The following is a 26238-nucleotide window of genomic DNA, read 5'->3' as shown; positions in this document are numbered from 1 at the left end:
ACTAGGTAGCTGGGCCCCGAAAAGTAACCTGCTACTGGAATCCTCCTACCAAAAGGAAAAGGTAACTATCCTGTCAGAATTCCTCAAATTCCTGTGACTCAGATGTCAACCATTTGGCATACATTAACCACCTTTCCACAGGGTCATATGCCAACTCTGAGGTAGAACACACTCTTGACACCTCACCATCTGTGGAACCTCTCTTTTGGGGAGGCTATTCATAAAATGAGAGGCCTTCAACTCAGGAGTATCCACAATCCAAGAAAAGGGTCAGGCAATTTATTGGTCATTTTGAGCACAAACCTCTTTCCATTCCTCCAGTCTTGGTAGAAGTGGATGATGATATTCAAGACACATCCCTGCAGCCTGCCTCCCAGCTTTCTGCCCCCAGGAGACCTGACTGGTTCTTCAGGGTGTGTCAGTCCCACAGGTACGTGTACAGAAATCCAATTGCAGATTCTGAGGTATTCGACTCAGAATCAAAGGGAGTCAAGGGCTACACTTCTAAGAATCAATTTTTACAAAAGGGAAGAGCTCTCCGTACATTTAGCAGACAGGTATACACTTCAGCTACCCTGACCATGGGCACTTTAAACTGCCAGTTTCATAAGATTAAATACCAGGATTCTCTTCTGGATCAGATGAAACAAAAAGTAGTGGAGTGAAGAATAAGGATCTCCAGACAAAGTTGCTGGAGCTTTGCAAACCCAGGCACTCTGTCGGAAATATGGCTTGGATGCTTTGAAAGCATCAAGCAGTGCCGCTGCTTTCATGGTCAGTCATTAGAAGGCATGCTTGAGGACAGTGTGTCTCCAAATGGAAACCCGTGATATCCCTCTAGACAAAGATTACCTCAATGGATATCAGCCAAAAGTGTTTTTAAGAAACTGGAGGAGAAGGTGAAGTATATGCACATAATGAAAGTCTTTTTCTGCATGTCCATCTGCCTAGATTCACCAGGAACTACCCCACAATGCCTTGATCCTTTTCTGCCTGTCAATCTAAGTTCAAGAGCAGAAAGACCATAAAAGGAAAATGCACAAGAAAGTGCCAAGCCAAACCGAAGTCTAGGCCTGGGAGGTTCCATTTCCAAGTACCCCAGCCACGATCTGCATTGACAGAAAAGAGCACAACCCTGCCCCCCCCAAAAAAATACCACGCCAACCCTACAGTATCCCTATTCTCTACCCCAAAATCTGGGGGACAGTCTTTCCCTCTTCCCCAACTGGCAAAAAAAAAAAAAAATACTCGGGATAGGTGAGTCCTGAGCTTTATAATCACAGGTTACAAAATAGTTTTTCAGGCATTCCCCCAATTTTAGAAGAACAAGTAAAAGAGGGTCACTCTCTTTTTCAAGACCTTTGAAATGTAAGTAGTCCTTCCAAAATGCACAGGAACAGGATTTTTTACTCCAGGTTGTTTCTGGTCCTAAGAAATGAAGGATCTTGCATAACCATCTTCAGTCTTCAAAATTAAACTAATTTTTCCTGACCCCAAATTCAAAATCCTTACTCTACAAAACTTGTTATACTTGATCCTACTCCAAGTGAGATACCTTCATTTTAAGACAGAGGTTTCTTATTACCAATTCTGATCCTTACCTCTTGGCTTCTCTACCACTCCCAGAGTCTTCACTAAATGTTTTGCTCCAATAATAACGTATTACAGAATAAAAAGCATTTATCTAGATGATTGCCTCATTTAAGCAACTGCTTTGGAGGAGCTCAAAGCATCCCTCTAACTGAGCATGGAATGTCTTTCAAATCTGGGGTTTACTACTAGCCTCTACAAATCCAGTCTCCAACCCTTTACCAGAATGATCTTCCTGGGAGTAGAGTTGGATTTCAGGGACCAAAAGGCTTTAATTTCTCTGGAAAAAATCCAGCTTATTACTTCGTCAATCGTGAAATAGTAGTGCAGTCCCACCTGGGAGTTCTCTGAATCCAGGTGTTCTTGGTTTCTTGCTTCCTCATGATACCTTTAGACAGACTGAGAAAAATTTTGTGATACCTAAAGAACATATTGTGCCAATACCAACAGTCCTTAAAAGTTCAAATCTGTCTCCTACCATGTATTAAGAAGGAACTGTTCTGGTGGATCTAAACTTGTTAGCTAAATCCCAGAGTAGCCTTAGAGAACAGGTGGAGTCCTAGATGCTCACATTCAATGCATCTGATCTGGCCTGAGGACCCCACTCAGGAGACATGAAAGTGAAGAGCCGCTGGAACAGTTCTTTTGGGACAAAATGCATCAATCTAAAAGAAATTCTCACAATTCAAAAAGCTCTGGTAGTCTTCAAAACAAAGTGGACACCAGGCACTCTGATGATGAGAACAAGGAATAACAGTAATGTGGTACATCAGCAAACCGGGGTTAATTACTCCTGTCTTCTGTGCCAGAAGGCCTTGCAACTCTGGATGACAGCACAGGGGATGGCGATGTGCTCCCTGGCCCAGTACCTGCTGAGATCAGAAAACAAACTGGCAAATTCAATCATCAAATCTGTGGTGGATCCTCTCGAGTTGATGCTTAAAACAGAAATACTTTCACCAACTCGCATGTGAGTGGAATGTGCCTAAAGTAGATCTATTTGCCTCAGAAGTAAAGTAGGCAAATCGGAAAGCTTTGCTCAAGATCTCTGCTCAAAAGGAGGACAGATGCCTTTTCCATCCTTTAATCAAGTCTGTTTGTCCATGCTTTTCCTCCTCTACCACTTTTCCCTGGAGTACTTTAAAAGATCAGGGAGGACAGGCCGCGGATGATTCTAATAACTTACTCGATGCAAAAAATAAAATTAAAAATTAAACCACTACCAGCGGCTGTCACAGAACAACTTTAATACCCAAATGTACTCATATGATTTAGCACTTTCACCCTAATATACAGCAGGCATCATTAGATTACTCTGATGGTGCCTGCTGTATATTAAGGCGAAAGCGCCAAATCATATGTGTACATTTGGCTATTAAAGTTGTTCTGTGACAGCCGCTGGTAGTGGTTTAAATTTTGCTTTTATTTTTTCCATCGAGTAAGTCATTTATGGCTTTTGACTGGTTTTGTTACTGATTCTAATAACTCTTTGGTCCAGACAGCACTGGTTGTGCACGGACCCCAGCATGGTTAAAGAGAACATATGGGTCCTGCTGCTAAAGTTTACCTTCTCATTCACAAAGGGGGATCCATTGTGTGCTCCCACCTGATCACACTGAAGCTAGCAGTCTGGCTAGTATGACTCTTGTACCATCTTGTCAGCTTTTCTTCAAGGATATCTTAAGTCCTGAAAGTGGCCAGGAGAGCAAGTATTCGAAAATCATAATCTCCAATTGAGGAAGATTCTGCCAGTGGCGCACGGCCAAGTGGCAGTATCGGCTACAAACTAAGCTACCCCAAGTCCTTGGTTATCTAACAGAGCTTTACAACTCTGGTCTTTCTCTTGTGTTACTTTCATGTGCAGGAATTGTACTGCATGTCACCACATTTCAGACATTAAAACATTTACACACCCATCTAATGGTTTTGGTTTTAACCCTAGGTTTTATGCAGACTGCACAAGTAAACACCTTGTATATCTTGCTACATGCACAAAATGTTTTTATGTAGGCAAAACCATTAGGACTTTAAGGGAATGCATTTTAGAACATGTTGGTTATGTAAGGAGTAGAGATGATAGTAGTGCTTTTTATATAAGCATGTTCAAGTTTTTAAAGATCATTGTTTTTATTTTTTTTTAGTATTACAGAGGTTTTATGTCAATAGGAGGGGTGGTGACTTGAATAATTGTATTGAAAAGACTGAAAGTAAATGAATTATGAAGTTGCAGGCACATATAAGCCCTGGACTTAATGCCTCTGTACCTTTAAAGCCTTTATTAAGAGAGCATAAATTGTTACATTGATTAATTGTTTGTATTATAAAGAGTTCTCTTTATTCTTTGTATTTTGTCTGATGAAGTGCCAAGTTATTGGCATGAAAGCGCTAACCTTTTATTAAAGTTTTTTACCTGAAGCTTTGGTGGTCCTGGATTGCTGTTTTTGTCATTATAGGGTGCTGGAGGTCTTGGCTTAGCCACTCAGCTGAGATCTCAACTCTGCAGTTGTGCCAGTGGGGAGTCTTAATGGGGATCTGGAAAAAGAATGAGAAACCAACCCTGGACTGACTGTGATCTCTGTGTACTCTTAAGGAAATTGCACTTGATGCAGAGAGCTGCACCTGGAAATACTGTGTGTGTGTGTGTGTGTGTGTGTGTGTGTGTGTGTGTGTGTGTGTGTGTGTGTGTGTGTGTGCGCGCGCCTGTGCCTGTTATCCTCCTACTGAACATCTCCCACAGGTGCTAGTGGTGAGGATTGAGGGTCCTTGATTTCTGGCCCAGTGGTGGGTCATCACATTAATGGTGGGCAGTGATGGGATCACCACATCACATATTGGGATTCGGTAGTGTGGATATTGAACTCCTGTAGCCTGCAAACAGTGGTCACTTAAGAAGGTGTTTGTGATCTCAAGCAGCCACACAGTGAACATTTAGAGTTTCATATTGCAATACTTTTATTTATTTTTGTCAGCTTAGTTAGGCAGGGAGAGCAGGCAACAATGTCAGCAGAGGAGTATGGCAAGCTGATAAGGAAGCCAGTTGGTTGAGATGTGCCAGGCCAAAGGACTGGTGCATGCCAGCCTGACTAAAGCGGAAATTACTGTAGCCTTAGTCACAGCTGCATCACAGACCAGCAACCAGGACAACCAGACTGGCCTTCGGGATGTACAGCTCTCAGAAAATGGATGGTTCAACCTTTCCACAGAGGACTTAAAAATCCTTCTGGAGTTAGAGACTTGAACTGGAGGCCAAACAGTTGGAAGTAGAATCAGCAGAGAGATTGCAGCATTTGGAGGCTGAAGAAAATGAGAGGCAGAGGCAACATGAAAAGGAAATGCTGACTCTTCACCAGAGTCATGGAGGTAATGGGAAAGGGAGAAACTGAACCCCAGAAGAAATAAAGGTCAGTAAATTTCTTCCACAGTTTACAGAGGGTGATAATTATGATAGTTTTATTCATATGTTTGAAAGGATTTTCAAACAGTATAATGTTGACCAGGGGCTCTGGGTACAGTTCCTGACTCCCTTACTCGATGATAAAGCTTGTAACTACTGTTTCTAAATTGTCTGATACTGGTTGTTTAAAGTATAACAATGTTAAAAATTGTTTGTGTTTTAAGTTAACACCTGAAGCTTATAGAAAAAGTTTCCTGAGCATAGACACAAGACAGATGAAAGTATGTGTGAATATATTGCTGAGTTAATCACTTATTTTCATACATGGGTGAGTTGGTGTCAACTCACCACTTTTGAAGGGCTGGCAGACCTTTTGGTGGGGGAATAAGCCCTTAGCACTTTGCCTGAGGACATGACCATCTGGTTAGCAGATAGGGTATGCAATACCACAGATTGGTTGGGAAAAAAGGGAGACCTATACCTAGCAAGCAAGCCATCACTGCACAGGAAAAGGGATACCCAGTGCTGCACATGGGTCTAAGGGAACCCATGGTGGGCAGCCTAAACCACCCCACCAGAGTCTGCCAGAAACAGGGGAAGCCACTAGTTCAGGTACTCAGCCAGGATCAAGGGTTAAATGTTTTAAATGTAATCTGTAGGGCCATGTAGCACATAGTGTCCATGGAGGCAAGGTGGGGAACAAAAGGTGGGAGAAGCCAGTAAGTGGGAATGACAGAATGCCAGCAGTAAGTTGTCTGGAGACAACAAGGGTACCAACAAAAATACCACAAGAGGTTATATCCTATCTTAGTAGAAAGGAAACTGGCCACTGCTAAGAGAGAGAGAGCCTCTAGCCTAACCATTTTGAAGCCTGTAATGGTTAAAGAGCAGCACTACTTGCTTGGGCAGTCTACTCCAGTCAGAGCTTTAGGAGGGAACTCCATTCCAAATACCTTTGGCTAGGGTTCATCTTGACTGGGAGGGTGGAAAAGGAAAGAAGCAACTAGGTGTATTTGAGGATATCCCTGCAGATGTCCTGATAGGAAATGATTTTGATAATGCAGTACCATGTGTGCATGCAGTGACACTCAAGTCAGGCTAGGTGAGAAGCATGTGGGTCTGGTAGCCTGGGAGGGACCCAGACAGACCCCACACTTGCAACCAGGACTGGTGAGGTGGTTACTTCAGGGAGGGAGCTACCTTGTAGCAGTGAGACTGAAGGTGAGCTACAGCTGCTTGTGGGTACTGATGTTCCCTTGGACAGAGTGACTGCAAGGGCAGTGGTGAGTAGTAGTACCCAAGCTGACAGTGAGGCATCACTGTCAGAGGATACCAGACTTCCTGTGAAAGGAGAGCTGGGAAGGGCCACAAAGATAGAGTTGACAGGCTCAGCTCTCAGACCGCATATTACAAGGCTTGAGGGAAGTAGCCAGCGAGAAATCTGATTGCCAAGAGAAAGGGGAATCTGTATACTGGGGAAAAGTGTTACTGTATAGAGAGTGGACCCCTGAAGGAAGGCTAGAGGTTAAACGAGTAGAGCAGTTGGTAGTGCCCAGCACCTACCATCTGGCACTTCTAGCCATAGCCCATGACATTCCCTTTGTAGGTCATCTGTGCATCAAGTGTACAAAGTGAGACGTATTATGCAGAACTTTTATTGGTCTGGGATTTTCAGAGATGTAACTGGGACTGCAGGACCTGTGAGCAGTGCCAAAAGGTAGGCAAGGCAGGAGACGAGATCAAATCTCCTTTGCCTGTTATTGAGGAGACATTTCAGAGGGTATCTGTGGATATTGTGGGGCCTGTAAGGTACCCCAAGTTCCACAGGGAAGAAAGAAGAAAGAAAAAATGTTCCTACTGAACACAATTTGGGCAAAATGAAGAACCTCCAAATGCCCAGCAGATCACCTCTACTTTAAACAGTTAAGAAATGCAGTCAAAAAGATATAATCTTAGATAAAAAGAACTATTATTCCCATCTTCAACATTCAAACTCTAAAAATCCTCAAAAGTTTTGGTCTGGCATTAATAAACTTCTCAAACCAGGCCAGGCTAGAACTCCTTCTCCCAGCTCTATCCCCCATAACAACCCTCTGCAAATAGCAAATGCTTTTAACAACTACTTCATTGAAGCCATTCAAACCCTTACTAAAACACTATCACCCCCTACCCCCACTCCTACACAACATACCAACGATTCTCTGCCCCCCTTTCATTTACAACCAGTACCAACTACCTTTATCTGCAAACTCCTTCAAAAACTTAAACCCTGCACCCCTTCTGCTGACTGTCTCCCAGCAGAATACCTTCAAATTGCTGCTAAAGCCATCACATACCCTGTTTCTATCCTTATAAACAGAACTGTCTCAGAAGGTTACATCCCTTCCTTATGGAAAATCTCCCATATAATCCCCTTACACAAAGGAGGTAAATCCACTGATATCTCCAACTACCATCCAATTGCTTTACTCTCCCCTTTAGCTAAAATCATGGAAAAATGTATCCACCATCAACTACTTCAGCACCTTCTCCACAATAACTTGCTTGCTAATTGCCAACATGGTTTTAGGCCCTTTCATAGCACTACATCTGCCCTGCTAACTTTTACTGACTGCATTAACAAGAATCGAAACAACAACTCTCTCTCATCTGTTCTATTTATCGATCTATAAAAAGCCTTCGACATGGTTAATCATAACCTACTTATCAATGCACTAAAAGCCCAATGTCTTGACCAACAAGCAATCCTTTGGTTTAAATCCTATCTTGAAAACAGAACAGAAAACAAGCAGTACTCTGGGACAATAAACTATCCCCACCCCTCCCAGTGGACACTGGAGTACCCCAAGGCTCTATCCTAGGACCTCTTCCTTTTTCCATTTTCATTAATGATCTCCACACTGCTTTTCCTCAAACCTCCTATATACAATATGCTGATGACTGTACGCTTATCTGTACTGCCAAGTCCTCCTCCTCCCTCCAGACCCTTACCCAAACTGTATTTAACAAAGTAGAAAATGGTTTACCCAACGCTGCCTCCTCTTTAACCCCAAAAAAACAAAACTTTTACTTTTTACTCCCACCCAAAAATCCCCACATATCCACTTTACCATTACCTCTGACAATGGTACTTGTATTTCCCCTGACTCTACTGCTCATCTCCTCGGCATAACTATTGACTATAACCTCAGCTTCGATGTCCATGTTAACAATACTATAAAAACCATCAATAAAAAACTAGGCTCCCTGTATAGAATAAAACCCTTCCTTACCCCACTAGCTAGGAAATCTATTGCCCAGACTCAGCTTACTTCTTCCCTGTTCTATGCATCTGCCATTTATACCAATCTATCTAAGCTTAACCTTTCCAAACTGGAAACTAGCTACAATAATATTACTAGATTTGCCACTGGCTCCCCTTATAGAACCCACCACTGTCTCAACCTTTAACAACTCAGTTGGTTAGAACTACAAAACCAACTACAATACAATCAACTGCTGATTGCACAAAAAATTCTGCACCACCCCAACACCCATATCCTATCTAATCTGATCTCCCCATACAAAAATCTTACAACACTATGCTCAGCTAATAAGTTACAGATTGCCAACAATATATCTAATAAAGCAGGAGATTCACTCTTTTCCAATGTTGTTGGTAGAATCTGGAATAAGCTTCCAAATACACTCACTTCTCTCTCATCTACACAACTCTTTAAGAAACACCTCAAACATTACCTAAAAAGACAATGGCTTTGTCCCTGCTCAAAGCCTGATTGAAAAATACTCTTCACTTTTTCTCCCCCCTCATCTCATGCTTTATAACAAATACCCCACCTTGAAAGTCATTGACTATCAACTAATAACCCCTTCTTACCTGCATTTTGTCCTTCCTAGTCTCTATTTTTCTTTTTCTTACTTATTGGTTTTTATTTTTTCTCTCAAATGAATGTTGATCCTTAATTACTATGTTTAACTGTTGCCTGATTGTATTTGTAACCCCTCTATTGAATTAAGACATGTTTCTGTCCAAAATCTACTCTAATGTCTCTGTACAGTATTCACAAAATTTACTTTCTTTACATATTATGCTGTATAATTTAAGATAGTCATTTTTTCTAAGTTTTTAATGCCTTAATGTATTTGTGCATGGAGCTTTTCTCCCCGGGCCTCTGCTGAAAATGGATATGTATCCAGCTAGACTAGCCCGGTCAACAAATATAAAATAAATAAATAAATAAATGTATATCCTAGTGGTAGTAGATTATACTATCAGATATCCTGAGGCAGTGGCTTTGTCCTCCATCTAGGCAGGAAAGGTGGCAAATACTTTGTCAGAGATTTTCAGCAGGGTAGGTTTTCCAAAAGAAATGCTGTTTGACAGAGGTGCCAATTTCATGTCAGACCTGTTGGCTTGTCTGTGGAAGCATTGTGGGGTGATGCACCTAAACACCACCCCCTACCACCCCCAAACTAATTGTCTTGTAGAGAAGTTAAACTCTACACTAAAGACCATGCTACGGGGATTTGCAGACAAGTTTAAGAAGGAGTGGGAGGAATATTTGCCCCATCTGCTGTTTGCTTACAGAGATGTGCCCCAGTAATCCACAGGTTTTTCACCCTTTGAGTTGCTGTATGGACATAGGGTAAGGGGACCTCTAGATTTAATTCAAGATGATTAGGAAGGTGAGTTGCGAGTCTTACAAGGAGTCTGTTGTGGCATACATCCTAAACCTCAGGACAAGGCTCAGGGAACTCATGGGCTTGGCCCAGGAGAACCTGGCAGAAGTCCAACAGCAGAAAAAGGTTTGATAGGAATGCTTGAGCTAGAGAGTATGCTGTGGGACAGCAGGTTATGGTTCACATTCCTGTCAGACACAACTAGCTGCAGGCAGCTTCAAAGTGACCCTTCAAAGTGGTAAGGAAGGCCAGTAATGTTAACTAGATGGTAGAACTGCCAGGCAGGAGGCAAGGGCACAAACTGTAACATGTTAACCTAGGTTCATAGGTTGGTACTAGGCTATCAGCCCTAGGGCCTATACAAGCCTAGCCATAACAATTCCCTGGCTATTTCTTCCCACACTATTTACTTTCCTGGATGCCTGTCTAGCAGGGTGACTGACGTGATCCCCGGGGAGAATTTCCTTTCTCCCATCCAATCGTCAAGTTTCCTTTTAAAGAGGGCCAAAGAGGCACTCTGCTTGACATGTATAGGCAATCTATTCCAGAGTCTGGGGAGTCTTTGGGTCAGGAACCTACCCCTCCAGCATGTTTTGTTTATTGTGATGACAAGGTTTAGATCCTTGGAGCGTGTGGCTCTGAGGGATTGGGATTTCTTTAAGTGTAGCATGTGCAACAGCTCTGGGTTTGACATGGCCTTTTATGTTAAGCAGAGATCGCCTCTTGAGTAGACGATATGTGACAGAGTATAGCTGGAGTTTTTTTAAGGTGGTCAGCATAGGGCATCTGTTTTAGGCCTGTGATTCTTTTAGTGAGGTATTTCTGTGGCCTTTCCAGTTGTTGCAGATGTCTTGAGAGGTACATACCAAATGGGGCATTGTATTCTATAATGGGTCTAATGAGGGATGAGTACAGTGGGACAATGACTTCCTTTTTTCTGGATGAAAAGCCGTTAGTGATGAGGTGTGCCACATATAAGGATTTCCTGACTGTTGTGGTGATGTGGTTATCGAAGGTGAGACCACTGTCCACCTGTGTCCCTAAGTCTCTTATCACACTTTCAGTGTTTTGTGTACTGCCACCTATATGGTAATTCATGGGTACATGTTTTTTCCCAAAGGGGATAACTATACATTTCTTGGCATTGAGCTTGAGCCCATGGCTCTGGCACCAAGCATCTGTTTCTGTAAGGCCCTTTTGTAGAGTATCCACATCATTTGGGGATTCAATAATGGCTCCCAGTTTGCAATCATCTGCGAACTTTATCCAGAGTACCTTAGTGTTGGCCTGTACTTCAGAGAAGTAGATGCCAAACAAGAGCGGTCCCAGGACTGAACCCTGAGGTACTCCACTTGTCTAGAGCTGGATTTGGAGTCTGCTACTTTTACAGTGTGGGTTCTGTCAGTAAGCCAGTTAGCAATTCATTGGATGACGTAGGGATTAATGCCCAGCTTAGTAAGTATATCTATGATTCCAGAGTGGGGGATGGTGTCAAAGGCCTTGGCAAGGTCTAGATAGGCTGTGTGGACCACCTTACCCTTGTCCATGGCTCTGGAAACTGATTCAAAGAAGTCAATCAGGTTCAGGAGACAAGATCGGCCCTTCATGAACCCAAACTGGGTGGGGTCCAGTGTTTGAAGGTTGCCAATGTCTTTGTTTATAAGTTCTATGATAATACGCTCCATGGCCTTGCAGATAAGGCTTGTCAGACTGATGGGACGTAGTTTCCGGGATCCAAGGTGGATCCCCCCTTGTGGAGTGGGATAACTGTAGCTCTGCGCCACTCAGTGGGTACAAAACCTGAGGTGAGGCTATGATTAAACATGACACTTATGTGAGGTGCCAGTTCATATTGTAGTTCATGTAGTACACAGCCCGGGATGTCATATGGTGCCATGGATGCTGTATTCTTAGCTTGGAGAGTGCGTTTTTTTACCTGTGTGGCCTTATTACCGGAATTTGGCAACCTTCCAGTATTGAGTTGGGCCATTTAGGGGGTGAGAGGGGGGTGAAGTTGGCACTGAATCGATCTGCAAGGATATTGGCAATATCCTTGGGATCAGTATATTTAATGCCATTCTGTTTTAGCTCAGAGCAGATCTGAGCATTGCCATTTAGATTCTTGACATAGTTATAGAATGCCTTGTGGTTGTCTTTGGAGTCTTTGGCAATTTCCATAATAGGGAGGCCCTGGTGCTAAGTATTTGCAGTAGAAGGCAGGAGGAGTCTGAGGGGGATCTATGGCTACAGCAAGTGAGTCAGCAAAATCCCAAGTTACTATGGTGGAGTCTAGGGTTGCAGGCATATGATTTGACAGTGCAACACTGTAATGGGGTCAGCAATGCAAAGGGAGCTGGGATTTTAAGACAGGGAATGGGTTAATGTATTTCCAGCTAGGCTAATCCCTCTCAAGCAACGTTTCTCAAAGGTCACTTGAAAAACTAGCTAGAGTCTTTGAGGGGGGAAGAAGTGTGACAAAAGCAAACACTACCAGTATAGCTATCTGGAATTTTGTAAATAATTATATATAATTTTGTAAATAACAACATGATTCATATAAAATGCTTCTGTTACTGTATGTCATCTGTATATCAAACTAGGTTTGTAGAGATGTGTTGAAAATATATTTTCTAAAGTGTTTGTGCTTAAAATGTAACCACAGTGTGCCCTGCTGAAAGAGAACAGAAATGTACATACACTATTATAACTGTTTAAATGTATATATTTTAACACTGGAAGCTAGAACACAGGAGGTTAACCTCAGTCTAGTAAATTACAGAAAAATAGCTGAAATTAAATTACTTTATGGCAGCTAGACACAGAATAGCTATACTAAGGCATCCTCTGCGTTGTCTTTAAGGTGAAATAATTACTAGTTTTGAATGTGAAGGAATGCAATTGTTTTGTGACTTCCAGGCAGATGCGAAGTCCTGCTAGCTTCCAGCAGTGGGGTTTCACCTGGGATAGTAGGATGACAAGAGATGATGTTATTCTGCAAGCTATCCCAGCAGTAACATTTGAGAGATTAATTTGACAGGTCTCAGAGAGAGAGAGCATTCTGTATTGTGTCTTAGACTTGACAACAGCTAGAATATCCATTCACCACATCTGCCTTGTTCTTACTAAGTTAACTAGGGTATAGTATTTCTCTTAGATTCAGTCAGGAATATAGTGAAACATAGTTTAGATGTTTTTCTTTATTTGAGACTGTCTTGCAATGTTTTAAATATTTCCTGTGTTTTGAACTCTGATGTCACTGTGAATATATGCTGAGTATTTTCTTGTTCTTTTACTTATTAAATTTATTTGAACTTTTCACTGTGGCTGATCTTTGTGAGACACATTTAAGTTTTGAGGGTACTTGCATATTTATTTGGTGACACTGTGGGCCACTCCTAATAGCCTTGCTCTTGGTCAAACTACCATTTGTATTACTATTAATATTACACAGTACGATTGGACACCCTTTATTAAGGGGCATAAAGTAGCTGATAAGGAGTTGGCTGGTGGCAGTGATAACTACCTTATAGTCTGGGCAAAAGGGGGCATAGCTAGTAAACCTGTGCCAGCTTTTCCCAAGTGTGTGTGCATGTAAATCAAACCTCAAAGTGTGTGTGAATGTCAGCTACTTTGGCAGGGACACAAAGTAGTTGGACAGAGAGGGTGCTGGAGGTCATGGCTTGGCCACTCAGCTGAGATATCAACTGTGTATAGCTGTCCCAGTGGGATGTCCTAGTGAGGATCTGGAGAAAGAGGGAGAAACCAGCCCCAGACTGACTGTGGTCTCTGTGTGTTGTTTAGGGAAATTGCACTTGATGCAGAGAGCTGCATCCGGAAATACTGTGTGTGTATCTGTTATCATCTCAGTGTACATCTCCCACTGGTGCCAGTGGTGAGGATTGAGGCTTCCTGATTACTGGTCCAGTGGTGGGTTGTCGCATCCTGTTTTAAGACTGCAGTTAAATAATGATTCAAAGTAGTCCTGATAAGTTGTATTTTAGACTGTTCAAGGGGCATCCTGGGATGTTATTGGGGCCCATTGGGCACCATGCTGGCTTTAGCAAGTGCGGCCAGTACATTCTCCCCAGTTACAGATAGAGGTGTTATGCTTGAGGATATTTGTAAGGGGATGATTGGGGTTGAGAGGTCAAGTTGGAACTGAATTTTTCTGCTAACAGGTTTGTTATATCATCAGGCTCTGAGAATGTGGCACCATTAACCACCAGTTTAGCACATTGCTGTGTGCGGCCCCTGAGGTTTCTCACATAGCTGATGAAGCCCTTATCATTCTCTTTTAGTTATCCTCCAAGTTGGCTTTGCTTGACCTATTTAGCCCTCTTAGTTGCCTATTTAGTTTGATGAACGAGTTTTTATCTTTGTGGGAATTACCCTTTCTGATTTTTACCATAATTTTTTTACTTTGTTGTATGTCCTGTTTAATTTGGGATGCCACCAGTTTGTTTGTAGGCTAGTCCTGGGCTTGCATCTGGTAAGTACAGCAGTCTCTATCCAGCCATTGACATGGCTGCACAGAGTTTCTGAGAGCAATTCGGCACAGGCTGCTGTGTTCTTGGGGTTTTGGAGGGGCATTGAAATTTGACAAATCATCACTTCAGTGGGAGGTTGGCATAATGGTTAAGGTATTTCTCATACAGACATAAGGTGCAGGGTTTGATTCCCACATGGGTAATTGGCTAGGCTTAAAATGGTCCACAAGGGCAGTTAGCCTATTACTAATCGATGAACCTATGGAAAGTAATTTACACTGGAATGGTTCCTAACTGTTCATTAATTCGGTACAACGCAAATCAACTGTTGCTCAATAATTCTGTAGTACAGAGCCAAAAATAATGGGAGGAGAAAGGGCCAACATCAGGAAATTTTTACTGTAGCTCAGTCAAAGTTAGTAGAACAACATGTTTTCTATCAACATGTTTTTTCAGACCAATAACAAGTATGAAACTCTCTGGCAATGTTGACTGGTGAAATTATCAGTGATTTTCCAGAAAATCAAAAAACTGACATGGGACAGGGCCAACGTATCAGGCAAAATCAGAAATATTCTGCAAATTCAGGGACATCTGAGAGGTATGACAACCAATGAGAGCATCAAGGAGGCATGGCATAGTACTGATATACATACAAAGTGGTACCATGTGACTAAAACAAGATGGTGTTGTCATTTTGTCATTGTTCAGCATAGACATTTGGTAAGACTCCTCCTATTTGGTAAGACTCCTCCTATTGGAATTCATACAGCTGTTGAGATTTTATCATTATAAGGACATAGACTAGACAGGTCAGATAAGGGCAACCAAGCAGTGCATGGTTTATATCTGAAACCGTACAAAGGAAAACTATACACCTGTTTAGTGTGATAGTCTTGGAGACATGAAAGCAGATAGGAAAGAGGTTTGATAAAAACTTAACTGCCTCATTGCTATCATTGGAGTCCAAATGCTTTTATCTTTAAAAGAAAAATCTGGGAGAAGAAAAAGTGCAGTTTACGATGCAAGGTTAACAGTTCAGGACAGACACAAAGGTTTATGATTGCATTGTAAATAAAGAGGTGGAGTAAGTAATAAAATAGCTGTCTACCTGAAAAAGTAATGAAATGTGAAAACAGTAACAGTATTCAAGAATACACAGGATAATCATATGAGAACAATGCGCCAGTTTATACAATATTTAAGGAAATGGTCCTGCTAAGCTCTGCATTTCAGATATAAAACTGGTAATTTTTTTCAGAGTTCAGCTGTGTTGCAGGGGCCAAATGAAGACACCCTTTTAAAGCTATTTTATATGAAATGATGACATTGCAACATATGCAGAACATTTCACTGGTGTATAAAACTAACTTTTTTGCTTCCCACTTTCCAGTTGTTCTTGTGCTGTCTCTTGAACTTGCAGGAGTCTGGATTGCTGTGTGAGGTAAGCCATTCTGTTAATTTTCACTTTGTTTACAGTAATGTTCTGATGTATAAAAAAAATTCCTTCACCACTATATTATAAAAAGGCAGAGAACCATTAACTGTAATCTCAAAGTAGCTTTTGTTGGTCTTGAATCTCATATAATGTTCTGTTTATACATACGTTTGTATTCTTATCTGTAATAATGAGAATTTAGGAAAACAAAGCCAGATTCTGTAATTATTATACAGGCATCTAGGTACAGAAACTGCAGGAAACAAGATCTTGTATACGTTACAGATGAAGGAAAGGTTTACTTGGTATTCTGTTCATTTCCTTCCCCTCCGCATTTCTTCTAGTTTCCATGGAAAATAAGAGTTAGGGGAAGTGCTTAACATGGTCATGAAGGCAGATGTTCTTAGGATGATGGTAAGGTTTAGTTTCACAGTTTTACAATCTTAATGTACAGGAGTAAACATGCTGCAAAAAAAAAAGGCATCCTGGAATTAACCAAAGGTAGAAATCTTGCCAAGAGACTGGAGTAAATATTAAATTTATAATTATATAGTAGTAACACAAATATTCAAAGAACATTCCATACACAAACTAGACAGGCAGTCATTAACCAGTCTTGCATATCTGAGAATACTGAAAACATAATGCAACTTAACCCTTCTCATAGATTGAGATACCAGCAGTGTTTTGCTAACAAACATATTTTAGAGTAAAATAATATTAGGAGCTGTTAAGTGTATAGTCCTGCAAAAGTAATATGACCCACAAAGATCGCAATCTGTATCCAGATACTAAGAGTTGCACACTCGTCCTTTTATTTGTTCCTTTGTGTTCATGAAGCACTGGTATAACGAACGTTAATACTCTGTATAGCATTCCAGTTGTTTCTCTCAAACTGTATAGCATTCCAGTCGTTTCTCTCAAAACAGAAACTGAAAGGAGCAAAACAGCATAACATTCCGTTTACTTACTTAATGCACCTTTTTAAACTGTGTACAAAATAAGCTGGTCAACCCAGGATGACTTATCAGCTCATTTGCTTACTTGTTGCAGTGTTTGCTTAGCCATCAATTTACTTGTCAGCAACAATAAAGGAAGCCTTGGCGAGGTTTCGAAACTCAAGGATGTAGAAAGTCTGTAGGCAGTAGTGAAGAAAGGCAGGACCCATGTGACTTTTCTGTCTTTGATCAGTTGTAAAGGATACCAGAAATAGGAAGCTTTGCTGGTTTCAGTGGGAGTTACTGATAACAGCAAAGGGCTAAAATGCAGGCCTTCCTGACCTGTGTGGAATTTGATTAGGAAAGGTAGTGATTACCAGGCAGTGAGGATGAGCCAGAAAGGGCTGGTAGATGAGTTAAGATAAAGAATCAACAAAGAATAGCCAGCAGATTAAAAAAGGACAGAATATAGTATTTTTTTAATGTACCAGGGCTGGAAAAAGACAAACATTAGGTAGGATATCTAGGCTTTACAGGATGAGTGAATATTTTAAAAAGGCAAGAGAAAAACAGATTACTGTTAATAGGCATTTATAATTACACTGATCTCTTTGCATTAACAGCTTGGACCAGCAAATAAATTTAATCCACTTAACTTATTTGTTAGTCAGGTAAAAGAGCTTGGTACACTGTACATCCCTTCAACCAAGACCCAAACCACAGGAGCTAGTTCCATGATATAGAGGCGTAAAGCCCTAATCATAGCCCAGGCCACCCGGGTTCAGTTAGCCGCTTGGGTGACTGAGGTGCTGGCAAGGAAGGCTATGAGTGCTTATCCCAGGGGGAGGGACGTTCATCTCAGTGCTCAGTGAGGTGTGAGGCTTGGTCCTTGAAGAGGGAATTAGCCCTAAGATGATTCCAAGATGGGAGTAGGAAAGGGTGGAAGTACAAGAGCGTAGGTTGTGTAAAAAAAAAAAAAAAAAGTCCTTCCCCCATCGCTGACACAGTTGCCATTGAGACCACCTAGGATGCTATTAAGTTCCACACCACCCCAGCTCAAAACAATTAATGTTAGTGTGGTAGATGCAAGAAGGGGCTGGTACGTCCAACAATGGTCAGGGAGAGGGTATTGGGGGTAGAAGTCCAGAAAAGTATTACGCAACTGGGTGACAGAATAACAAAAGACCCAAACCGCAAAGGAGAAAGTAAATGCAGTCTATATGTATGGGTAATTTGTCAAGTGCAGCAAGACAGCATGCTTTTCCCGAGGAAAAAAATATTAGAATACTGGAAGAACGGGCATGCAGAGAATACGAATACTCCCTATAGTAACTGGAGGTCAGGATGCAGCCCTTAGGCCCCGGGGCTGTATTGTTAAGTCAGTTCTTGGGTAATAGCCTTTCTTCACATTTGGCACTACAAATAGTTCCATGAGGTCTCCTACAACTGCATCATTCGAGTGAGGTCAGGAACACATGTTTTATACAGCTCAGAATTGCTTGACCATTGAATTTAATTATGTAACTTTCTTCATGTGACCTTTGTTTATGTATATCTGAAGTTTTTCTCCCTGGGCCTCTGCTGAAAAAGGGCTTTTTAATCCCAGTCGGATTCTTCCGGTCAAAAGATAAATATTTAAATAAATTAATTGTCCAGCTTAAAACTGTTAAAGATGAAATGAAGTCAGTAAACAAAGAATAAGGCAAGGCTGATCTTTCTTAATACAGATGTTTGTCTAATTTTAAATTAAAATTAGAAGTGGGAATGGCAGTAACCCCTTCTGCTGTTTTTAAATAATCCACATTTGAAGACTGTAATGGTGACATACAGAACCTGCTGTGGCATTAAACTGAACTTGTAAGTATTAAATTAGATGCACTGAATAGATGTGAGTACTCAGTTTTAAGTGATGAGACTGAGGTTGTCATTAATATCCACAGCCCACATTGAAAATTATAGTAATGCAGCCACCAAACAATTAAAGCCATTCATTGTTTGCAGTCAGAACTTAAAGCAAACACCTTAGTTTGCTAGAATCATAAAAGCAAGGTTATATACAAGTTCATAGGTAAGTACTAGGTTATCTGCTCATGTGGGCTGTTGTAAGCTTAGCTAATTTCCCTTTCAAAGGTGAGAATCAAAACTTGTACCTTTTGTCTGTGAGGTAAACACTTTAACCATTATATAAACTGTCCATCCCCCAATCCCATGCCAGAGTATGACTCTTCAGTCCCCCAACTGCATGTTTCTTTTCTGGTAAGCAGGTCTAAGACATGGAAATATGAATTGTAGAAGAGAGGATGAAATGGGTTGCAAGTCCTTTTTCCTTAAGCAAAGTAATTGATTGCACAAAAGATCAAAGTTAGATAAATATATGTGGGAACAAAAGAAAAGTGCACAGAAATCAGTGAAATAAGTTGTGGCAACAGATAAAGCATAAATATATGAATAAGCTAAACAGGAGTAATTTAAAATCATGTGTGTAGGAAAGAACTTAATTACATGTTGGTAATTTAACCACTTCAACAACAATTCTTCTGTGGTACTGTTTGTAATGTTGTTTTCTGTTTGGGACTAAGAAGGGCAACCATTTGAAATGTCAGGACTTGCTAGAGTGAGTCCCAAAATGCGGTAACTGAGTGACTGAAAGATCGGACTTACATATACTAAGTCTGAGAAACCATTACTCCAAAATTTCCCTTTTCTCTGAGGTATGGCAACCTCAAAGTTAGTATATATATATATATATATATATATATATATATATCTATATATATATATGTTTAGAATGTGCAGGCTTGTCCCCCACAAGGGGATGCAGGGGGGGGCTTGCCCCCCCATGCAAAAAGAGATTATAAGGAAAAGAATGATTTTCAAGATTTGCTGTCCTGTTTTTTGGGCGGCCATGGTGGTGCAGCGGTTAGCGTTGTCGCCTCACAGCAAGAGGTTCTCTTGTTCGATCCTCGGCTGGGGTGCCTTCTGTGTGGAGTCTGCATGTCCTCCTTGTGGTCTCGTGGGTTTCCTTCCACATCCCAAAGACATGCTGTAGGTGGATTGGACACTCTAAATTGGCCCTAGGTGTGAGTGTGTGTATGTGTATGCCTTCTGTCGAAGGTTGGGCGCCGGGCTGGCAACTCGACACCGTAAAACTCCATTGCCAATCATGAGCGGACAGATGATCCACTGTGGTGACCCCTAACTGAGAAAAGCCGAAAGAAGAAGAAGAAGCTCTTCTCCTGTTTTTTCAGTCTTTTATTTTCAGCTTTTTGGCACTCAGCATTTCCAGTTCTGACATTTAATAGGGAGCATTAAGGAGTCACAGCAGCAGATATGGTTAACTATGTTTATTGTTTTGATATGCTTATTTACCCAATATCTTAACATCTGTGTGTGTATTCTTGGGGAGTGATAGTAGTTGATATGGATAGGTAGAAATTTTTATAGCCTTTCTCCTTTTTCACAGGAGTTAGAGTTGCAGAAGATTTGAGTTTATAGCTTAGACTTGTACAATGTAGGTGATTTATTAGGTGTGGCGTTTATTAGTATTACTGTATTTTATTACAGCTTCCTTATTTTAACAGTTTGTTAACTATAAAACTGTAATAATTTTCTGTAAAAAGGCATTCGCAGTTTGTATATTTGAATGTAAATCCCCTTTTCATTTCGTGACTGTACGTGGTCTGTTTGACCACGTCTACTGCATTAGAGTATTTTATTTATGGTCTTGTCCTTTGCAGATCTAGATATTATCAGAAATGTTAGTTATGATGATTTATTCCCATCCTTACTGACTTAAATGGATAAGTGAACTGGATCTCGGGGGGGGGGGGGGGTTCAGTTTCAATCTAGCTGCAGTAACGTCAAGAAAGCATGACAGATCAGAAATGTATTAACTTATGGTATAAATAAGCTTTGAATGAATCATGTACAGTCTTATGTTTGAGCCTTACAGTCTTATTTTGTGTACCATAGCTCAGCTCATAATCTCTCCTAAAAGCAGTTGATAAAGCTAACAACTCAGAAATGATTTGAGTATTGAAAACTTGTTTTTCCCCTCTGTCACCATTTTTTTCTTCTTTATTAATTGAGAAAGTTGAAGTGTTTTTTTTTTTTTTTTTTTTTTGGATGATCAGGTTAGGAAATTGCCTGAATATTTTCTAAGTTAGGTAGATGTATTAAACTTCATACACAACTATTAGCTGCATTGATTAAGATATTTCTGCATTGTGGTCCAGGTTGAACATGAACAACTGTTTAGCAACATCCAGGAGCTGATCCGGCTGCATGTGGACATGTGGCAGGATGTAATGGCCCCCGTACTAGAGAAAGCCCGGAAAAACAAAACCCTTTTGAGTCCTGTGGACTTTAAGGAAGGATTCAATAAAACGGTAAGGTGCTGTTTGGTTTGTACTTTTCACAAGGGGGTGGTGATGAGAATAGAGTTCTTCACTTTCTTTACTGTATTCAGCACTTCTGATTTAGTGTACTTATTATTGTGACATCATGATTTGTCTTTGTAACATCTAGAATTGTTGTCATCCTTCCTCTTTGATTGCACAGAGGGACTGCTGCCATTTGCAATTGACCCAGATCCATGCAGAACATAAACACTATCTGAAGGCAGATCAGTTTGCTGTGAAGTTGTGTTCTAAATGTTTGAACTCATTGTTTGCAATTAATCATAAAAAATAACCATAGCTACTGTTTCCCCAAATTCTCCTTCTCTCATGAAAAAAATATTTAAATTCCTCTCTTAATAATACAACCACTGAAGTTACGTCTCATAGAAAATTGAGGGGTGATAGCGGATTATAATCTTACATTCTATCTGCATATACAAAATTGTAAGAATAAATACAGTATAGTCAAAGGAATGCTTTGAAGCACTGTAGATCAAATTTACTGCACAAAAATAAATGCTAAGCAATGCTAGTGAGGATTAGAAAAACAAGGAAAGATACGTGTATGGGGGTGAGTAGTAGTACTAGTAGAATGCAACTTGGATAATCGTATCATGTGACCAAAATAAAAATATGCAGTTTGTGAAAGAAACAGGGTAGGCTGGTGGAGTACTGATGCATAGCAGGGCAACATGCATGGTGTCCGTTCTGCATCACAGTTCATATGAAGAGAGATCACAGCAGTTAAACTGCTTTCTTAAAGAAAGGAGATTGAGAGAGATGATGTCATACTGTAAGTACCCCAAGAGGATCTACAGTGTGTAAATGGGCACCATATTTCTAGACAGCTAAGGAAAAAATGAAGATACATGATATATGGCTTTGGGATTGATCGAGAAGCATTCTTTCACAGAAAGAATGGTGAATGATTAAAATGGGAGGGTCAAAACAGTAAAATGCATTCAAGAGTGAATGGAAGAGGCATAAATCTGCCGGGTCTGTGACACGGCATCGAAAAGGCCTTTCATCAAATGGCTTAATAATCAAAAATTGCATTAATATAAGTCGATTTTGGGGGGAGATGCACCTCTGCACCCCTCACTAAATATATATATATATATATATATATATATATATATACACCAACTCTGAGATTGCACTACAGTGAAGAAGGCAAATTTTCTGATCTTCACTTTACCGCAATCTCACAAAAGCGACTACTATTAACACAATTTTCGATTATGAAGCCATTCGATGAAAGGCCTTTTCGATACCATGCCATAGACCCAATCTGCCTTCTTGATTATGGCACATAAGTATAATCCATATATTCTGTAGATAATTGGCAGATTTTCATGAGACACACTCCTCAGTTGATGTCTAAGTCTAGATTTCAGTTTAACTTGATATCAGGAAGCCATCATTCACTTGAGTTGGAGTATTACTTTTAAAAATCAAAGCATTCATTGTTGTTCAGTACTAGACAGGAAGAGCTACAGCAAGATGATATTGTGACTAGAAGAATGTCTTCGGTTCCTGATACTAACAAAAACTGGCATTCTTCATAGTAGCAGAGTGCATCACAAAAGATGTAAGAGCCCCTAAAACAGCTCTAGATGAGGTTGATAGGTTTAACATTGTGGTACATGCATTTGTCAAGTGCACTAAGTTCACCACCTAGACTGCGGTGGTGGTGCTGTGGTAGCGTTGTCGCCTTACAGTAAGACGTTGTCCTGTTTGTTTCTCAGCTAGAGTGTCTTCTGTGTGGAGACATGCGTGAATGGGCATACCTTCGTTGAAGGTTGTGCGTCAGGGCTGGCAACTCGGCACGTAAAAATCTACTGCCAATCATTAGTGGACCGGAGTTCTGCTGTGGCGACCCCTAACCGGTAAAAGCTGAAAGACACAACAACAACAAAACTAAGTTCACCACCTAACAGCTGTGGTTATTGCATTTGTGGGTTGAAGTACCTAGTGGCCTGTGTTTGTGCAGCATTTCCAGCAAGGTCATTGTCTTTCATGAACAGCTTCGTAAATGTGAACCAGATGCCTCCCCATGAAACTTGAACTGACTAACCTTTGTGAAGCATGCATGCCCGTTTTAATGTTTGTTGCACAGTTAAAGCTACAGTTGTTTTTCCTTTTTTTTTTTTACAGAATGGGGGGGGGGGGGTGAATGACACAAATGACCATCCAGTGACATTCAGACGATCGATGGAGGTCTGTTACTGGTGTTTCAGCAAATGGATAATTTCTGACCATGATATTAGCAGGAAAATTTCATTATTCTTTTCAAGAAATTCTGTGTTCTTTCATAGATGTAAGAGCTACCAAAAAAAATGAGTGTTTAGGATGTCTGTCAAACAAAAATGTGGCACTGCACATGTGCAGTTTGGGATGCAAGGTGGTGCTTAGTTGAGCAACCACCATGTCTATTGTGGAGTTTGAACCTCTAATCATCTCATCTTTATGTATCAGAAGCTTGTGTGCAACCTGCTGCCCCAATACTGGGGAGCAACAGATTGTAGCTGAAATGATTGGGACAGAATGCATGGACTGCAGTGGACAAAGCCCCCTTACAGTTATTAATTGTGATATGCAGTTGTACTTCCATGTTATTAAGTAGCAAATTCTAGGCAACTTAAGCATTAGTCAAAGTGTAGCATACCTTAGACTCAAAGCAGCACACAACTGTTCTGAGGAACATTGAAATCCCTGTGGGGTTCCCCTTTGTATGAAGGTGAAAGAGAATATGGCGTCAGAAGCACTACCCGTTCCAACAACCATTTATCTAGCTAAAAAAGGAGGAGAAAAACTCGCTCCCTTTCCTTTTTTATTGTTGTGCTTTACAGAAGGAGGTTATACTGTCTCTGCTGCGGAGCTAGAAACATTTTTTGTGCAAAGTCATGAAAATTTAATTATGTGTAAAACCACACCAAAGCAGACAGTTGTTTCACACACAATAGTGATCGAACCTAGACCACACAGGTTGAATACTTTAGTATTACAGCACATAATCCCAATGTTGACCAGGTGTAATTCTGACTTAGGTTCATAGGTTCATACTAGGCTATCTGCCCTATAAGCCTAGCCAGAATATGTTTGGCTTTCGCCACCCATTTTAAATTTATTTTGCTATGCCCTTTTTCGAGGTTAGTATACTGTGCCTCTGTCTAACAGTGACACAGAAGTGATACCCGGGGTAAACCTACGATCTCCCATCCACTCATCAAGATTCCTCTTGAATAGAGTCAATGAGGGACTCTGCCTAACCTGGACTGGGATTTTATTCTGATATTTTTTCTTTGATATTCCTATTTCTGTCCTTTCTTCATTCAGTTTGCTGTTAAGCACCTTAATTGCACAAGTTCTGGTGCACATGCACTGCTTTTAAGCGTCATCTAATTGGCACATTGTGATGTAAGCACAGCAGGTATGTTTTTATCAATTAAAAGCATGTGCTGTAGTTGGTACCTGATATATGATGGCCTCTTTCAAAGCGTTAACAAAATCTTAAATTAACACAGACCAACCCTTTGAGAGGAGGAATGAACAGTTTACAGTTACTTTTCCAAAACTTAACTTAGGCAGTGTCCCTTTATTCAGGCAACTCTTCTTGTCAGCTTTGAAGTTCTGCAAACGGAACTCCCAAATTGGCAATCCAGTCAGATGCCAAGTCCAATGGAACTTTCACACATCCAGTACTGTCATAGGGCAGACCTAATAGACGATTAATCTTTTTTCCCTCCACAGGAGCATTCATTTGGGTACGTATGTTGCAGTTATTTTCAGCACAAAGTCCTTCCTTTTTTTTCTTCCTCTGGTTTGAATTGTGCATTGTTCCTTTTAATGCCGCATTGTCATCTAGACTAAACTTGTGGGTCACTGATCTGACCTTTCTTTTAGGATCACAGTTTCTGATCTCACTGACATCTGACCTTCTGTAATCTGTTTTTCTGATCAGTTTGGGTCCCGCTTCAAGCCGTACATCAGATACTGCATGGAAGAGGAAGAGTGCATGAAGTATATGAGAGACCTTCTCCGTGACAACGACCTCTTCAGGGTTTACATTACGGTGAGTGATTCATGACGTCTGACTTTGAGGTAAGCTGGGCTGCTATCTATGGTTCACTGTCAGGATTTTAAAAAGTAACAAGTGCAGCCAGTAGTTTGTGAATGGAAGATTCAAATGCTGGAGCAATGTGATATTATGTGAGAAGGATAACCAGCAGCTGCTCATAAAGGACAGACAGAGCGATCTGTTATACATTTATACCTGTATGGTTTCACTTAAAGGTGCAGCCCTGCCCATTAAAACTGGAAAGAGTGACGCTGGCAGGAATCCTGGATCCTGGAGTTAGTATATATAGTTAGGGGGGAGGCGGTGGGTGGCACAGCCCCTCACATACTTTATACATTTTAAACCATACACATGAATATTTATAACTGCAATGAATAACTCTTCACAGAAAACAATATTTACCTAAACTATGTGGGGGGCTGTGGCCCACACCTTACCAACTATATATACTAACTCCAGGATCGGACTACAGTGGGGAAAGGGCATATACCTTTTACTTTATTGTGTCAGTATTATGAGTTTCAGTCGAATGAGTTTTCAGTCTATTGAACTGTCAGTGTTTTGGTCTCAGTCAAATGAAATTTCGGTCATATGAAGTAGACCACAGGAATACAGTGCTGGGTAGTTAGTGATTTGTATTTAAGAAGGATATGATCACTATTAGGACAAGATGTAACAGCAACAAGTAGCAAAATACGTTGGTAATCTCTGTAGAACTGGGTTCGAGTCCCAGAGTTTTTCTTTTGCATATAATAAAGTGCTTTTTTGGCACTCCACAGTTACTCCTAAAAGAAGGAACCTTTACTTAGTAGAGCATAATGTGGTTAACAAAGATTTATAATGCTTTCTTAACAGACTGACACATTTGATCACATGTCATGGGAAAAATGACTGAAACGTGACAAGATCCATAATTTGCAGATGGAAAAATACAAACTTGTGTAGACAAAATACGAACATTAAGTTGATATTTCTGTAGGCACACCTCTCAAATCTGCAGATTTTCATAGAATGTCCAAATTTTTGCTTCATATTTTTGTTCTTTTCCTTATAAAATATATGATTTTCTCAAATGTCATTGAGAACTGAAGTCACTAAATAATGGTAGACATTTGTTTCATATTTAATATTCTTTAAAAAACACATGCAAATACAAAATTATCAACCTTATAAGTTTATAACAGCAATGTTTGAAAGCAGATTGGATATGCAGTTCAGAAAAGAAAAAAA

At 40.6% G+C, this 26238-nt stretch overlaps 1 protein-coding gene and 1 long non-coding RNA gene across 6 annotated transcripts in view; one reads left to right on the top strand and one right to left on the bottom strand.

Moving 5' to 3' along the window:
• PLEKHG5 (pleckstrin homology and RhoGEF domain containing G5) overlaps nucleotides 1–26238 on the top strand; it is a 1795538-nt gene that overhangs the window by 1724320 nt on the left and 44980 nt on the right. For all 5 annotated transcript variants that reach the window (XM_044063030.1, XM_044063029.1, XM_044063028.1 and 2 more), the window contains 3 exons: nucleotides 15545–15595; nucleotides 20763–20915; nucleotides 24892–25002. In XM_044063030.1, coding sequence (XP_043918965.1) covers nucleotides 15545–15595; nucleotides 20763–20915; nucleotides 24892–25002 — 315 coding nt within the window. The remainder of the gene's footprint in view (nucleotides 1–15544; nucleotides 15596–20762; nucleotides 20916–24891; nucleotides 25003–26238) is intronic.
• LOC122794547 lies at nucleotides 15324–16741 on the bottom strand. Its single transcript, XR_006363652.1, has 2 exons — nucleotides 16634–16741; nucleotides 15324–16054 (listed from the first exon to the last, which is right to left on the bottom strand). It is a non-coding gene; the product is annotated as an uncharacterized LOC122794547 (long non-coding RNA).

Source organism: Protopterus annectens, chromosome 2.part1 (assembly GCF_019279795.1).
Source record: "Protopterus annectens isolate FY-2018-M chromosome 2.part1, PAN1.0, whole genome shotgun sequence".
Taxonomy (NCBI): Eukaryota; Metazoa; Chordata; order Ceratodontiformes; family Protopteridae; genus Protopterus; species Protopterus annectens.
Note: the sequence above shows the minus strand (reverse complement) of the source record. Positions and strands in the feature narration are given on the sequence as shown.